This window comes from Cercospora beticola, chromosome 2 (assembly GCF_033473495.1).
Source record: "Cercospora beticola chromosome 2, complete sequence".
NCBI classification, from domain to species: Eukaryota; Fungi; Ascomycota; class Dothideomycetes; order Mycosphaerellales; family Mycosphaerellaceae; genus Cercospora; species Cercospora beticola.
This window is the reverse complement of record NC_088936.1, coordinates 2,257,846-2,272,449: the sequence shown is the minus strand read 5'-3', so window position 1 is coordinate 2,272,449 and position 14,604 is coordinate 2,257,846. Positions and strand designations below refer to the sequence as shown.

General features: G+C 54.2%; 7 protein-coding genes across 7 annotated transcripts; 3 read left to right on the top strand and 4 right to left on the bottom strand.

Moving 5' to 3' along the window:
* Window positions 1–77: 77 nt before the first annotated feature.
* On the bottom strand, window positions 78–1,079 carry RHO25_002887 (uncharacterized protein; the record flags this gene model as incomplete). The annotated part of the gene is made up of 2 exons (XM_065602318.1): window positions 78–712; window positions 773–1,079. The coding sequence occupies 2 exons, from the start codon at window positions 1,077–1,079 to the stop codon at window positions 78–80; spliced, it is 942 nt and encodes a 313-aa protein (XP_065458390.1).
* Window positions 1,080–1,714: 635 nt separating this feature from the next.
* Window positions 1,715–3,495, bottom strand: RHO25_002886 (uncharacterized protein; the record flags this gene model as incomplete). Its single annotated transcript, XM_023598429.2, has 2 exons — window positions 1,715–3,324; window positions 3,390–3,495. The coding sequence occupies 2 exons, from the start codon at window positions 3,493–3,495 to the stop codon at window positions 1,715–1,717; spliced, it is 1,716 nt and encodes a 571-aa protein (XP_023455611.1).
* A 747-nt stretch (window positions 3,496–4,242) lies between these two features.
* On the top strand, window positions 4,243–5,309 carry RHO25_002885 (uncharacterized protein; the record flags this gene model as incomplete). Its single annotated transcript, XM_065602317.1, has 2 exons — window positions 4,243–4,529; window positions 4,595–5,309. 2 exons carry the CDS (start codon window positions 4,243–4,245, stop codon window positions 5,307–5,309), a joined length of 1,002 nt encoding a protein of 333 aa, XP_065458389.1.
* A 213-nt stretch (window positions 5,310–5,522) lies between these two features.
* Window positions 5,523–8,123, bottom strand: RHO25_002884 (uncharacterized protein; the record flags this gene model as incomplete). Its single annotated transcript, XM_023598428.2, has 1 exon — window positions 5,523–8,123. The coding sequence occupies one exon, from the start codon at window positions 8,121–8,123 to the stop codon at window positions 5,523–5,525; it is 2,601 nt and encodes an 866-aa protein (XP_023455612.1).
* A 442-nt stretch (window positions 8,124–8,565) lies between these two features.
* RHO25_002883 (uncharacterized protein) lies at window positions 8,566–9,636 on the top strand (the record flags this gene model as incomplete). Its single annotated transcript, XM_023598427.1, has 1 exon — window positions 8,566–9,636. The coding sequence occupies one exon, from the start codon at window positions 8,566–8,568 to the stop codon at window positions 9,634–9,636; it is 1,071 nt and encodes a 356-aa protein (XP_023455613.1).
* Window positions 9,637–9,948: 312 nt separating this feature from the next.
* Window positions 9,949–11,637, bottom strand: RHO25_002882 (uncharacterized protein; the record flags this gene model as incomplete). The annotated part of the gene is made up of 1 exon (XM_023598426.1): window positions 9,949–11,637. One exon carries the CDS (start codon window positions 11,635–11,637, stop codon window positions 9,949–9,951), a length of 1,689 nt encoding a protein of 562 aa, XP_023455614.1.
* A 986-nt stretch (window positions 11,638–12,623) lies between these two features.
* On the top strand, window positions 12,624–13,385 carry RHO25_002881 (uncharacterized protein; the record flags this gene model as incomplete). The annotated part of the gene is made up of 1 exon (XM_023598425.2): window positions 12,624–13,385. The coding sequence occupies one exon, from the start codon at window positions 12,624–12,626 to the stop codon at window positions 13,383–13,385; it is 762 nt and encodes a 253-aa protein (XP_023455615.1).
* Window positions 13,386–14,604: the final 1,219 nt, after the last annotated feature.

Sequence of the window (14,604 nt, the reverse complement as noted above, 5' to 3'; positions counted from 1 at the left end):
AAACGATGCAATGAAGATAGATGATTGAGATGTTGTCCACCAAGATGGCAACTACACACCAGGGTATTAATTGGACTTCAAGACAACATAATGTTCGGATCCTGTCGCTCCAGTTCCTCGACCTTCCTCGCCACAGCTTCCATGCATTCATCTTTCTGGTAAACCAGCATATCTGGCCACCCATGCTGTCGAAACACTTCGACCGCCACCTTCTTCGCCCTGTATATATCATCATTCGGGTGTTCCTCTCCCTCCCTTACCACCGCAAAATTATCCTCAACTCTCCGTCCAGATGTAGGCAGGAAATTCAATTCTCGAAAATGAAATTTCAACATCTCAAAGAACTCCTCAATCCCCCAACCACATTTCAACCCCGAACCTGCATTCCGCCACATCTCCTCTTCAGGCGCGTAGTCAAATGATTCATCTCGAATTGCTTGGAACGGCGCATCGGGATGCATTGCGTAGCCTACAGCTGCGGGATGGAAATTTCCTCCTGGCCAGTAAATTACACCGAGATGGGTGTCGAGGAACATTGCGTTCTCTCTGCCGATGGCGAGACCGATGACGTGGGGTGGGATATTGTCCCATATGCCGTGAGTGACGGCGCTGTAAAATTCTGCGGGGTTTTGGTCTTTGATGAAGAAGGTTTCTGGTGAGAGGATTGTACGGGCAATGGAGGAGTAGTCTGCGAGGTGACAATGCGGTGCGACTAGTTTATTTGCGTTAGTTGGAGGGGGAATAGGATCATAATTGCTCGTGTAAGGCGTACTGTCGTGGCACAGGCCAGAAGGTTTTATGTATGGTAGGTGTCGAAGGAGTTCGATGACTTCGTCTGTCTTGCCCAGAGGTCGCAGGTTTGTGATTGTGATTTCTTCCCAGCCTTCTGTGGGAGGAAAGACGATTTGTTCTGGATCTAGGTATAGCTCTGTCAAGAACAAGAAATATTCCTTGAAGGCTGCGATAGTTGCTTCGCGGGAATAAGAGATATTGCATAGGTCTAGAGTCTCTGAGATTGATAGTAGTCCACTCTCGGATGCACAGTCGCATTCTGGGACATCTGAGTCGTTGTCCGACATTGTATGCTGAAGCAGAGGGTGGGAAGATGCAAGGTGATTTGAACCGTCTATCTTGCGTTCGTGTTGATATAGTGTTGGGTATCTAGTTTTCATTGCCGAGACAAAGCTACCTGTTGCCTACTTGCCTGCCGAGCTATTGACTTGGCAGTTCCTGGTGGTTCTGGCGCCAACTCGATATCGTGAAGAGCACCACCACTGAGGTCTTTAGCTATTGATGGTACGAGACTGATCGCGACAGTCTCCTCCATCATGGCAGCACTGCCGAGTGCTAGCCGAGTGGGATCTTGTGCATTGGTGGTCGCCGGCGCGCGGCGCAAGCTTTCACCTTACTCTGCAGCGTGGTCACGAGGAAGCACATCCCGCAGGAACGCTTTTTGATCGGCCCAGTTCCGCGATTTGACAGTGCAGCAGCACGTTGCAGCCTCGTGCAATCCCTAAACCCCGGTAGGATCGGCGTTGTCGACACGCAACTAGGTAGCGTGGCATCTGCACCAGGAATGGAAGAAGGCCTCTGCTTCCAAATCGGGCATCTTATCACGGAACCCTGCTTTGTGGCTCCCCTGTGGATTGAATTTCGCAGTGGCTGTAGCACTACGTCCTGAAGTTGAGTTTTCGTGTGCATGCGTGCATTTGTTTCATTTTCCTTTCGAAGCTTGCGTCAAGGCATCGATTTCGGCTTGAAAGGCACTCATCTCGGCGAGGATATCCTTAGACTGACTCGCTCCAGGTGAGGGGATGGCTTGCTCATTGCTTTCTCCAGTCTCTGCCACTTTCTGCAAGCTGGAGATGGACGCCGACCGCTCACTGTCAAAACTTGCTCCACGATGATGCTCGCCGCTCAACTTGCGTACGTACGGACTCGGAGGGCCATCGAGGCTGGTTCGCTTCGAGCCAGGCAAGCGACGAGGTGGTGGAGGGGGCGGAGCGGCAGCACCAGCCGCTAGTATCTGAGCTGGCCTTGTTGCAATGGTGGAATCGTCTGAGGCCTGACGGCTGACGTTGGAGCTCCCCTTGCTGGCTTTGCTTGGATGTCGGCGCAGCGGAGGAGGGGGTGGAGCAAGCTTGGTTTCGTTCGAGGTCGGCTGTACATCCTTGGGAGGTGGTGGAGGTGCTGGTTGACTGCTAGAATTGGACTTCCTTGCAGGCGGAGGAGGTGGGGCAAGTTTGTTGGAACTCGTGGAAACGACAGAGTCTGCTGGTGTAGGGATCGAGGAGTCCAGCGTCATATTGGAAAGATTGGAGCCGCTTCGCGCTCTGCCATGGCCAGCGCCAGACTTTCTCGTTGGAGGTGGTGGTGGTACAGCTTTCGGTGTCGGCGGCACAGTAGCAACCTGTTGATCTACCTGTGCAGGCAAGACATTCTGCACGGGTGCTGGAGATGGCGATTTCTTGCCAGTGTCTCCTGGTGGCATTGGAAGCGGTTTGTTCAAATCACTACCTGGTCTGGGTGAAGCTGATCTGAGAATTCCCGTAATGTGTTGTGTATGAACAGGAGGCGTTCTGGGCCCTGATGCCATGAAGCCCGGGGGTATAGATTGGTCGAAATCTGCAAAGGATACGGTCAGAGGCCCCTTTTGCGATTTGGGAGGAGCTGGTGGTGCCAGGTCATCGGACCTGCCGACGCCCATTAGTCCCGAGTGCTCGTTGTCGTCTTCGTCAGATGCCGATTCGTAGTCGTGAAAATCATCCTGGGGCGACTCTGGACGCGGGCCATGGCTGCGGTCGAACACCGAGGAAGTATCTGTACTGCTGCTATTGCTGTCCGGTACCCTCGCCGCACCTGGTGTTGTCGATAAGCCTGCTGGTACGGGAGCACCATTCATCAATATATTTTTGAATGCATCCACGTCCAGAGTAGGTTTCGATCTCGTCTCTCCCCCAGTCATCTCTGCTTCTTTGCTGCCCTGTGATAGCCCAGTCTCTTGACTTGCCAATGTCCTCGCAAATGGATTATATGGCGCCTTCCTTGCTCCGGGAGCAGCATCTGCCCAAGTAGCATTGCCTGTGTTGCTGCCTGCGCGCTCCACGCCTGATCCTCCCGTTGCTGCCGCGTCACTCTCTCTGTCGTCGTCTTCCAGGCCTACATTCCTCGGATCCATCACTGGCGGCGGTGATGCTGTTCGACCAATCGAGCTCCCCTCGTACAATTCCCTGTCTCCATTCTGCGAATTGTGCACCTCCTCAGGTGAGTGAGGCGGGGTCTGGATCACGACTCGTTTCGCCTTTGTCTTTGTCGAGCGCGTGGCTGCATCTGGTCAATCTTCTATCCTGCACGACATGGCGTCCGGCATGACACGCGGGCCTTCTTACTGGGAGCCGCGGCATCCGAAGCATCTCTGATCGTGTCGAAGATGCTGGCGGAGGCAGGGTCTGGATCTACGGGCACTCGCGAGCGGCGGAATGGGTTGCTGGACATTGCTGCTCAGCCTAGCCTGAGTCAGAAGTCAACCTGCACTGGCGCGGGCGTGGTCGGTCATGGGCGAGGCGGACAGCAGATAGACAGGAACAAGATGACATAGAGACACGGGCTATCGCAGCAGCAGAGCAGAAGTGCGTGAGTGAGCGACAGGCACCAAGACGAACGATCGTCATGTCCAGCCCGTCTGCACGCGCCAACATCCCAGCGAGCATCTGCTGCCGAACCCTTGATGACTGGCCCCACCAGCACGAGCGGAGCATCTCGTGCGCTGCCGAAACACTCTGTGTGACATCAACATCATCAGTCATCAACATGCATCGGCGTGGGAGAAGAGCCGTCTTCCGCGGCGTCCTTTTCCATCAGACAACTTCGGGGAATGCTTCCAGTGGTGATGACAGGAGGAGTCTGCACGCCGGCGATTATGCTTACCTCTACCCCAATCCAAGAGTCGAGAGTGACGAACGTAGAAATGAGATTGCCTTCAGTGTCCAGAGGGAGGCCCATGGCAGCAATTGCTACCCATTACCGCAAGTCTGAGAGGCATTCACGTTGATGTCTCGTCGGCCGAGACCTCCTGGTGCACCTTCTATGTCTGTGTAAAGGTCAATATGGCAGGACAACTTGCTCAGCATAGCACCCGCCTTCATTGAACCCAGCCTGCAGCAAAAGTGCGCTCAGAGCCAGAATACTCTCCTGGCTATCACTTACTCCGCTGCGCCAACACAGCTGCAGGTGCCCGAAAAGATGTTGGGATTTGCTCTTCTGCTGCTATTGCCGCTCTCCGCCTTCGCTGCCTTCTCTCCGAATGCTTCGGTCACTATCGTAAGCGACCTGGACGATGTTCTCCGCATAACAGAGCTCTGGAACCCATTGCGTGCAATCCGAGACTTCTTTACGGACGACTTTCAGCCCGTCAATGGCATGCCTGAGCTGTACAGAAACTTCTCTCAAGTAAATGGGACGGAGTTCGCTTACATCACTGATGGTTTCGTCTCTTGGTCATCATCATACACCTACGGCCTACAAGAACAGTATGCCTGCAATTTAACGTAGAGAGTCCAGCCCGAAAGCATAAATACTGACGCTGCCATGAAAGTTACCCACCAGGAAATGCCTACTTCCGCGTCTTCGATCTCTCCAACCTCAAAACGCTCTTCAACGCCCGCCAGATTCATGCTCAAAGTCTCATTGACGAGGATCCCGACCGCAAATTCATTCTCGTAGGAGACTTTGCCACTCCAGGCCTCATCAACGCCTACGCAAAACTCGCCATTAAGAATTCTCGCCAAATACAATGCCTCATCTTCTTCGACGTCCGCGCCACGAACCCTGCGAACTGGCTCGTCCCAACAACCAAACCACTAACGAACAGAGCCCTTTCCAACCGCTGGACCGTCTTCGAGACCGCCGAAGAATTCAAAAACGACAGCATCACCTACCTCAACCAACTCAAAGCCACCACGAACGACACTTTCGGCTGCGGTTCCCTCGTTACCCGACAAAAGCCTTTCCTCGATCTCATTGACAACACACATTATACCTCTGCAAAAGCGACAATCATGACTTTGACCAAAGGCCTTTCCGCCATGATGCAGTGTCTGATGATCTTACCATTTCGTCCTAGCCCTCTGTGCCGTTTCGATCGAAGGGAAGAGACGTGGTACCCCTACTACAAAAAATTCGAATCGGAAATGGAATTGAGGACGTGGAAAAAGCTGCCGAATACTGTGGTCAACGGGACCAAGTATGAGAGGATGTGTTACGATAATGGGACGTTTTGGCTTCTGAATGGGACTTGCGAGCAGAACTGAGAAGGGAATTCAGATCCCTGCGGGGAGGCAGACCGGGTATGAGAAACAAGGTGCTGGGAATTAGCAGTGAGCGGCTAGCAGTGCAGGTTCGGGAGCAAGCAGAATTGAACAGCAGCTTACCGCGCGCCGGGTGAGGCAGAGAGAGGCAGACGATTACTGCCGGGCCATTGGCAGAGCAATGCTGACGATAAGCAGCTTTCAATAAAAATGATTCTACGACACTATCCTCGAATCCCAGTCATCAGCAAAGAAGTCGCTGCCTAATTTGATGCTTCTCATCGCAGCCCGCATCCTTTCATTCGCCTCTCGAGCCGCCTTCTGCTCCTCGGCAGCCTTCTGGGCCTGCGCCAGAGCTTCCAGGTCCTTCTCATCGATTTCTCGAGCCACAGCACTGGCTAGTTGCTTATCGAGCACCTGCAGAGCCTTCCATTTCATCTCCTCGATCTCGCTCGCCACATTTTGCGCAGCTTCCAGCTTCGCTTTCTTCGCAGCGCGGACCTCATCTTCGCGCCGCACTTCACGTTCCTTTCGCTTATTCTCCCTGAGTTCTTGACGTCGAGCTTTCTCTGCAAGGTAGCGAATGCTGTGACCTTTCGAAATGCCCTCTGGCTGCTCGACAACGACCGGGGGTGCGGTGAAGAAAAGAACTCGGCCGTAATCATCACGCTGATACTGCTCGCGGACTTCGGCGGGGATGCTCAAGTTGGCGGCGTCTGGCAATGTGTAGACTTCGGGTGCAGGTGCTGCGCGGTAGTCTTGAGCGGGAGGACGAGGTGCGTACGCAGCAGGAACTGTGGGCGCGCTTGATTGAGGAGCGTAGCTGTTGGTCGGTGCCATCGGACGAGGTGGAACTGTCTGTGGCTGAAGAGGTGTCGATGGCGCATAGCTCATTGGCGTCGCTGAAGGTGGGCGTGGCGCTGTCGCCGGCGCTGGCTGGTACTGCTGCACCCGAGGTGTGTACTGTTGTATTGGCATGGTGGGATTGGATGGTGCGCGGTGGAGCTGCTGCTGTGCCAATGGCTGCTGGTAGTTGTGTTGGGGCGTGGGCGGTATCTGTCGAGGAGGAGGTGTCGGCATCTTTGGCGGCGGTGGAGGCGTAGGCTCGGGGGGTGGCGAGTCCTTTTCGCCGCGGGGTTTTCTGTGCACAGCACCAATCTTCGGCGGCGCCCCTTCTGCTCCCCAAGTCACCTTTGGGGAGTCGTCCGTCTCCTTCTGATCATCCTTAAGCATGAAAGCGATCGGACTAGGATACTTCTTCATCTTGCGAGGATGATCAAACAGGTCCATTTCGTAGTCCTTGTCCCGCACTTCATCGGGTAGACAGCTGGCCCAAGTCTTGATCGTGTTGAATTGGTGGAGAGTCTCGTTGTACCGCGATTGACAAACATAGATCTCTGTTCCCTCTGCCAAGCCCCGCGGCCGACCTTTGAAGTAGCGCGTGTAGAACATGACGAAGCATTTGCCTTCCACTTCTTCCAGACGATGATCGCGATAGCGTCCCGTCTTTACGATCTCGTTTGCGAAGAAGTGCTTGTCAAACCGATGAACGGTCTGCTCTGGTCTGTAGTACCAGCAGACGTTGACCATGTTCTCGCCCTTGGGGTTCTTGTAGGTACGATAGATCTGACAAGGTATGGGCTTAGTCAGGTCGTTTGGATTCTGAATGTGCACCCAGTCTCCGACTTTGTAAAGCTCGCCATTGTGCAAGACGCCGTTCGGTAATGGTACCTTGCCCTCATCGTCTGCGAATGCATCATCCGGTTTTGCCTTCTCCGAGTCGTACAGCTTTCCAGCTTCCACTTGGAGCGCAACAGCATCTTTGTAGATCTGCGAATCATCCGTGTTGTACTGCTTGGCATTGTTGAACATGAGATTAACATCCGCCATGAACTCCTCCAAAGTCTTGTACTTCTTCCGCTTGACCTTTCGCTTCAGCTGGTCGTAAGCCATGGGATTCTTGATTTCGTTGTAATAATCCGGTAACTGGGCCTTGTCGGGAAGACGATCGAAGTTCTTGATTAAGAGCGCGCCGCTCTTATTCTTGGGCTTGCGAATGCCTTTCAAGATGGTTTGAATACGGGCTTCCATGGGCGTAAGCAGTTTAGGTGGCCTCCCTCTAGCACGCTTCCCGTCCTCTCCGTCCTCTGCGCCTTCTCGCTTCGCTATGGATGTCGACCCTCGCGGACCTTTCCGCTTTTTCCTCCTCCCGCCCTCCTCATCCTCATCCTCGTCGTCATCGTCTGCATCCTCGTCTGATGATTCTTCTGCATCTCCATCCGCATCTGCTGGGCCTGCCGCTTCAGCTGTCGGCGGCGCAGGCTCCACGAATGTCGGAATCTCGCCTAGGTCAGGAAGCACAGCTTGCTCTTTCGTGATTATCCCTTCCTGTACAAGCAGCTGCAGCTGCCTCTCAATCTCCTGCTTGACAACCAACGCGTCTTGAAACGCACCACTCTCAGGGATATTGAACACCTGCGCATTGTATGGGATGAGCGCAAAATCTCGAACGAATCCGCTGACGTCCTGGTACTCCTTGCGCGCGATCTTGCGTTTGATTGTGGAAAGTGCCATGGGCTCCTTGATTGTTTCATAGTACTCGGGCATCACGCGCTTGTTGATCAAGCGCTGAAACAGCTTCGTAGGGTCGAATCCATCGCCAGTACGGAAATCGTAGATGTTGTTGAGCATCCGCATCATGGCCTGCCATTGCGCATCGGGAATTTGGGAGCCGTCGTTGAGCGGTTCGGTGGACGGTACCGGCGTCGAGCTGGGACTCCTATCGCGACCCTTGGTCGATTGCCGTCTCGCAGCCATCGCGCCGGTTGTGCAGATAGTGAATGGTGCTGGGAGTCAGGCGGCGCATGAAGCTGTCGCGAAGCCACAAGTGAGGGAAGACGCGACCAGGCCGCGCGCCAAGACTAATCCCTGCAGCTGATCTTGCCCATTCACCTACACAATGGCATTAACGGGAAGCCGCATTCATCGATCACATCTCGTGGTACACAAGTACAATACAGCGCGTCAATAGCATCGAAATCTGACGATAGTTACAAACCGATTCACTTTGTCCTACTACGTGTTGTACATATTGGACGCTTTGCCCGCCCCATCGCAACTTCTCGAAACACAGGTCACCTAGCGCCGCCTGCCATTGCCACAAGACACTGATCAGTCAGCCGGGCTTCAGATCACTCGCCTTTCACGCATGCCATAGCATTCTGAATCCAACAACTCATCAAGAAAACCACGGACCAAGATGACTGGTGCTATACGGTTACGAGTCCGAGGGCCAGATGGTCAAGCAACCATCAGCATCGACAGCCAAGCCTCATGGAGCGATTTGATGCATAGCATATCAGACAAGACTGGTGTCGCCGACTTCGATCTCAAGTACGGCTTCCCACCTCAACCATTGAATACCGAATCCATCAGTGGCCAAACCAAGCTCGCCGACCTACCCTTCAAACTCAACGGGGAACAGCTCACCCTCAATCCCCGTACCATTCAAAACACTCTATCCCAACCCATGGCAGGAACAACTCCATCGACGTCAACCACCAAACCTCTCCCTTCAAAACAACAAATCTCCCCACCATCTCACAAAGCCTCCGACTTCCCTCCCGAACCCCTCTCCCTCACCCGCAAACCGGCACCGGACATGGCCGTCGATCCCCCCGAAATCGAAGTTCCCCAACTGGAAGGCCTCATGGTCCTCCGCGTAATGCCGGACGACAACAGCTGCATGTTTCGAGCTCTATCCTCGGCCGTCCTCGGCTCTACCCTCGACGGCATGACCGAGTTACGCTCTGTCGTTGCTCAAGAAATTCAATCCAAACCCAGCTTCTACACCGAAGGTGTCTTGGAAAAAGCTCCCGACGATTACTGCCGCTGGATCCAACGCGAAGACAGCTGGGGTGGCGGTATCGAACTTTCTATCCTATCCCAAAAATTCGACATCGAGATCTGCAGTATCGACGTCCAGACTCTTCGCGTCGATAAATTCAACGAGGGGAAGCCGACGCGATGCATCCTGGTATACTCAGGAATCCACTACGATGTCTGTGCGGTGACGGCGTACAGTGGAGCGGATCCCGTTTATGACCGGAAAGTCTTTGACGTGATGCATCTGCAAGATAACGAGGAAATTGACGGAGGCGCGTTGGTTGCTGCTCTGCAATTGTGCAGAGTCTTGCAGGATAGGCATTACTACACCGATACGCATGGCTTTGCACTGAAGTGTGGTACTTGTGGGGACTCAGGGAAGGGGCAGTCATGGGCGCAGGATCATGCGAAGAAGACAGGGCATACGGATTTCGGCGAGGCTTGATTGAGCGTTCATGAGCGTTGAAAAGGGCGAGGGCGGCCATTGTGAGGATATGTCCGTCTTCACGGCATTGGAACACCTCGGAAGGTGATCATTCCAGCGGATTTTAGTGATGTAGCTCCAACATGAAGGAGCTTCTGTTTTCAATTCATCTGTCAATCGTGCTGTGAAAACTTGTGAAATGTGGAACGCCCCCAGCGCCTACGCTTACATCCCATGCGAGTCGCTCAAGCAGAATTGAATCTGCTTCTATATTCGTCGAACTCTTGCCTTTTCCGAACCCATCGTCAATCTAATGCTGCCAAGAGTAATTTCTCACCGCGCCAGGCGATCTCTACTCTTATTCCCACCTTCTCCTGCCCTTCCGAGCTCCACGCTGCTCGACATTTCCCGCTCGCGACTTTGGCTGACTCTCAAGCTCTCGATGCTTGGCCTGACACTGTCCATGCTTGGTCGTACACTGGAGCTGCTACTCTGTCTTCGCCTTCGCCTCGTCTCCTCAGGATCACCAGGCGACAGTCCACTAGCTCTGGCGAAGAGATTTAGAATGTCAGTCAGAGACACAACTCCTGAAAGTCGTCCACTCATGCTTGCGCCTGGAAGCTGGGCAGCACCAATCGACACCGCTGGATTGGTACTGGTGTATGGCGGACCGGGTGTCACATCGATGCTGCCGGACCTGACTGGAGTTGTGATTGGAGTGTTGTGCTCGATGCCATTGTTGTGTGGCGATGATGGCGGGAAAGCTTGCTTCATCGCTGGGGAAGGCGGCACGCTTGTGCTTGGTGAAGGCGCATCGACCATCCACAACCGATGAGAACGCGTTGCGCAAAGCTTTGCGACGGTGTGCGCGAGGGTAGAGAACGGTGTGATGTGGAACACAGGGTATGAGTCCTTTCCATCGAACATGCCTCTCTCACTCAGAATTACTCCAATGAAATGGATGCAGCTGCTGTGCAGTAGTGGGATGGCCGAAGTGTCCGTCAACAGGCGAGTATCAACATGACTGATGTTTCCCACCACGTTGCGGTGACTATCAAGCACAGGCAGCGAGGTAATACCCTCTGCGTGCATGAGTCTTAACGCATCTGCCACCGGCTTGTCGCCATTAATAGCAAGCACTTCTTTGGCACCCAGCTCTAGCTCTTTCAAGGTCATCGAGTACAAGTTCTCTGTGGCAGCAAAATTGTGGTGGTTCTCCCAAAAGAATCGCACTAAACGGAGTTGAGTGAGAACGCCAACAGCTTCACTCGAGCCTTCCTTGTTGATAATGACACGACGATGGCCCGCACCCAGTGTCTCCATCGCCTGGAGCAGGGTTGCTGTTTGTGTGACAAACACTGGCTCTTCGCGCGGTCCCAAATGGCTAGTGATATCTTTGAGCGGGATTGCATCGCCTCGACGTGCTCTGTCCGCGATCTTGGCTGCAAGCTCGTCTGGTTGTGAGAGGCCCAGGACAAGTAGGAGATATGCGTTCAGGTCGGAATAGTCAAATGTGGCAATGACAGTTTTTGTCATTGTGGACTCGCGCACAAGTACGACATTGGGAGCTCCCGACCGAATCAACAGCTTTGTGGTGTCTTCAATGCTCGTATCAAGCTCCACGAAGCGCGTTTCTGCCGGATCTATGATCTCTTGCACCTGAATTGTGCGCCAATCCCGACCTTTGAAGCGCTCGTCGCCGCCATTGGCCTTGTGCGAGGGGTGCATGAGGAGCTCGGTCAGGGCTGGGCCTGAGAAAGAATGTGTACGCGGTGTGTGCTGGCGCGGCGAGGCAGGATAGTTGCGCAGGTTGAGACTGTCGGCAATGCTCGATCGCTTAGACACGGACGGTGACGAGTTCTCCTTGCGCGGTGTTGTGAGCGGCGCGGAGGCACTGGAAGACACAGAAGAGATGGAGATGGGCTGCGGCTTGATGCCAGGACTGTCCTTGATGGCGACTGGCGATGTGGACGACTGCACCTGGCCGCCCGATGAGCCCGGACGAGAGTTTGCTTCTGCCATGATGCGGAGCGAGGTGCGTCAGAGTGCCTCTCTCGCGCCTGCCGTGAGCGCTCTGCTTTCCCACAGCAAGGCGGGGCTCCGTTAATGGCGGGGACAGCCTGTCGTCGATGCCGCTGCGGCTGAAGGCGATCGGCGGGCGGGGCGGGCTGGTGGGCGGGCGGGCGAGCAGATGGGTCAGGCCATTCTCAGGCAATGCAGTGCGTGTTTGCGTGTTGCACAGGAGGCAGTGCTGCTGTCGTGGCAGAATCATGTGAAAGTGGACGAAGCTCCCACACTGGCTATCGCTTGGCGCGCCGGAGACCCCTGCGACATTGCGCTCTCTCGCTGGCGGCTCGCACGATCGACGGCCTGCAAGCCTGAACTCTATGGCGGCGTTGCTTTCTAATCGGTCGCTGCCACATGCGTCGATGCCGACATCATTGCTTCTCAACACACGGCGGCCTGCGCGGCTGCACTGCTGCGGCGGCGGTCCAACATGTCGGCGCATGAGTCAATGGCAAGCAGTGCAGCGCATTCCGACGTGCGACGGAGCTCGCTATATACGCAAGCGGACATAGGCAGAGCAAACACCGGGTCACGGAGTACCTGTCAAGTGAGTCAAACAAAGGCGTGAGGAAAGATTACAAACCAGACGAAGCCTCCTCGCGCTTGACACGCAGGTATTGCAAAGCAACGCTCGCTTACTACTAATCCATTGACGCTGATCTACTCCTCGTCGTCTTGCATCTATCCTGTTCTGGTCTGCGACACTGCGACACAGAATCTCCCCACGCTCACCAAAAGATTCCTGATCCAATCCTGATCGGACCCACTTCGGAAGCGATAGCACAGCTGCAACGCGTGTTGAAGACCCGCTCTGCTCAATTCTCGGCGGTGAACCAGTCCCGCCAGTCGCGTACTAGAACTAGTCATATGGTCACAGACCTCTTCTGCGCTCTCAGAAAACTTTCTTTGCCATTGACACCAACAACGACACAGCGCACAACATGTCTCTCCGCGAGGCCTACACTTTGGCACACACGGCACAATGCCGATTGCAACTAGCAGCAAGTCGACCTGATCGAAATCTCAGATTCGTGGTAGGACATCTCATGCACTACGAATCGCTGCGACTCCGGATTGTTGAGATCGAACACGACATTTCAAAATCTTCCAGATCATCCTCGGTGGCCTTCAAGGGAACTGGACATGTCGACCACCACCTTCAACATAAGCCATCAACAGGACAACTAGGACGAAGATCGCCGCCACCTCCTGCTCAGACATACGACGACGACACAGATTCAGACGAGGACGAAGACATGGCGTTCGACGATGAAGCAGATGATGGCCTGTCATTAGAACGATTCCCTTCAGCAGCAGCACAAGAACCTCGACAGCCCCCTCAACCCACAAGAACAGATCCAGAACCACCCGAGCTGGAACCAGACGATGAAGACTATTCCGACGACGAAGAGCCACGGAGTCCGGAAGAACCCAGCCCGGAAGATCTTCAACGGGCAGTTAAAGGGGAGGGCAACGAACTCTACGCGACGTACTACGAGGGCGTGCGCAAATGCGTCTGCCACGGAAATACCGACGCTCCCAGTTTCGACAGGATGTGGGAGCTTCCCCCCGATCAATCCAGCGCGAGGGAGGGCGTGACGAGAGCTGTCGCCCATGTCAGGGATGGTCCAGCTGAAGCTCAGGCGGTCTGCACTGCTGCACCTCTGCACACGCACCATGCGCAGCAGGAGGTCGTCGCATGACCACAGACCAACCATGGTTGGCGATAGCGAAATCGGAAGGACGGAAGCGCGTGGGATGTCACGAGCGAATGAGTCTTACGGAACATGCATGGTGTTATTTGCAGGGCGCGGATGAGGAACAAAGAGCGAAACGATACCCAACTCAATTGATCAGGATGCGGCCTTGGCGCCGATCCCGGAGTGCCGGCAACCGGAGTTCGAATGTTTTTGGTTTTTTTTTCTTGGTATGGGATACGGAGTCGGATACTGCGGGTTAGCGACGGTGTCTGATATTTCTTGGCAAAAGAGTCACGCATCACGACCGCTGAAGATACCCGGGCATGAGTTTATCCAGAATGATATTTGGTGGAATGTCGTCGATGAGGCGAGTTGCTGAAAAGCACTGCCTTCGTTTTGACGAGGAACAGAATCGATAGTATTGAAAAAGAATACAATTTAGATTGACTAAAGTCACATCACTATATCGCTTACATCCTCGCTCAGTCTTCCATCTTACAAGTTTTCCTCGGTCTTGCGGCGCCTGCTATTTTCGATTGTTAATTTTGCCCAGCAGTTCTTTGAACAAGAGTCGACTTACGGCTCCTTGGGCTTGAAATAATAATTCCCTTCGACCTGTCTCACCCCCTCGCCTCCTTTGCACCAACTGACCCTAAATTGGCACAGTCAACCTCATTTCTCTTCTCCCTCACCACTAACCGTGGCTACCTCTGAATGCAAGTACCTCTGAGTGCAACCGCAGGTGACTAAGCCAACCAGCAAAGCTGTTCATGGATCGAGAGCCAATCTGGTCAGGCGCTTGCACTCAGAGGTAGTTGCATTCAGAGGTGGCCACGGTTACCTTCGCCTTTGCACCCTCGAAACATCATTCGACTGACTTACCGATCTTTCACAAACTGCTCCACCCTCGGCTTCAACTTCCCCTCATGCAATGCAAAATCATCCACGGTACCAAGCCTTAACGTTCTCAAATTCGGAGACCCGCTTCCGATGCGATACATGAGCGTACCGCACACGGAGCAGAAGTAGCTTGCCATTTCATGGCCCGATGCGATTGTTTTTCGTTGGACGTAGCGGGCCAGACGATCTTGGCCGCGAATGTGAGTGAGATGGGAGGAGCGGACGAGGAAGTTTGACGCGAACATGGAGCCGGTGATTTTGCGGCAACTGTGGAAAGAGAAGAGTGAGGTCTCAGCGAGTGATTCTTAGGACTTGGAGAAGG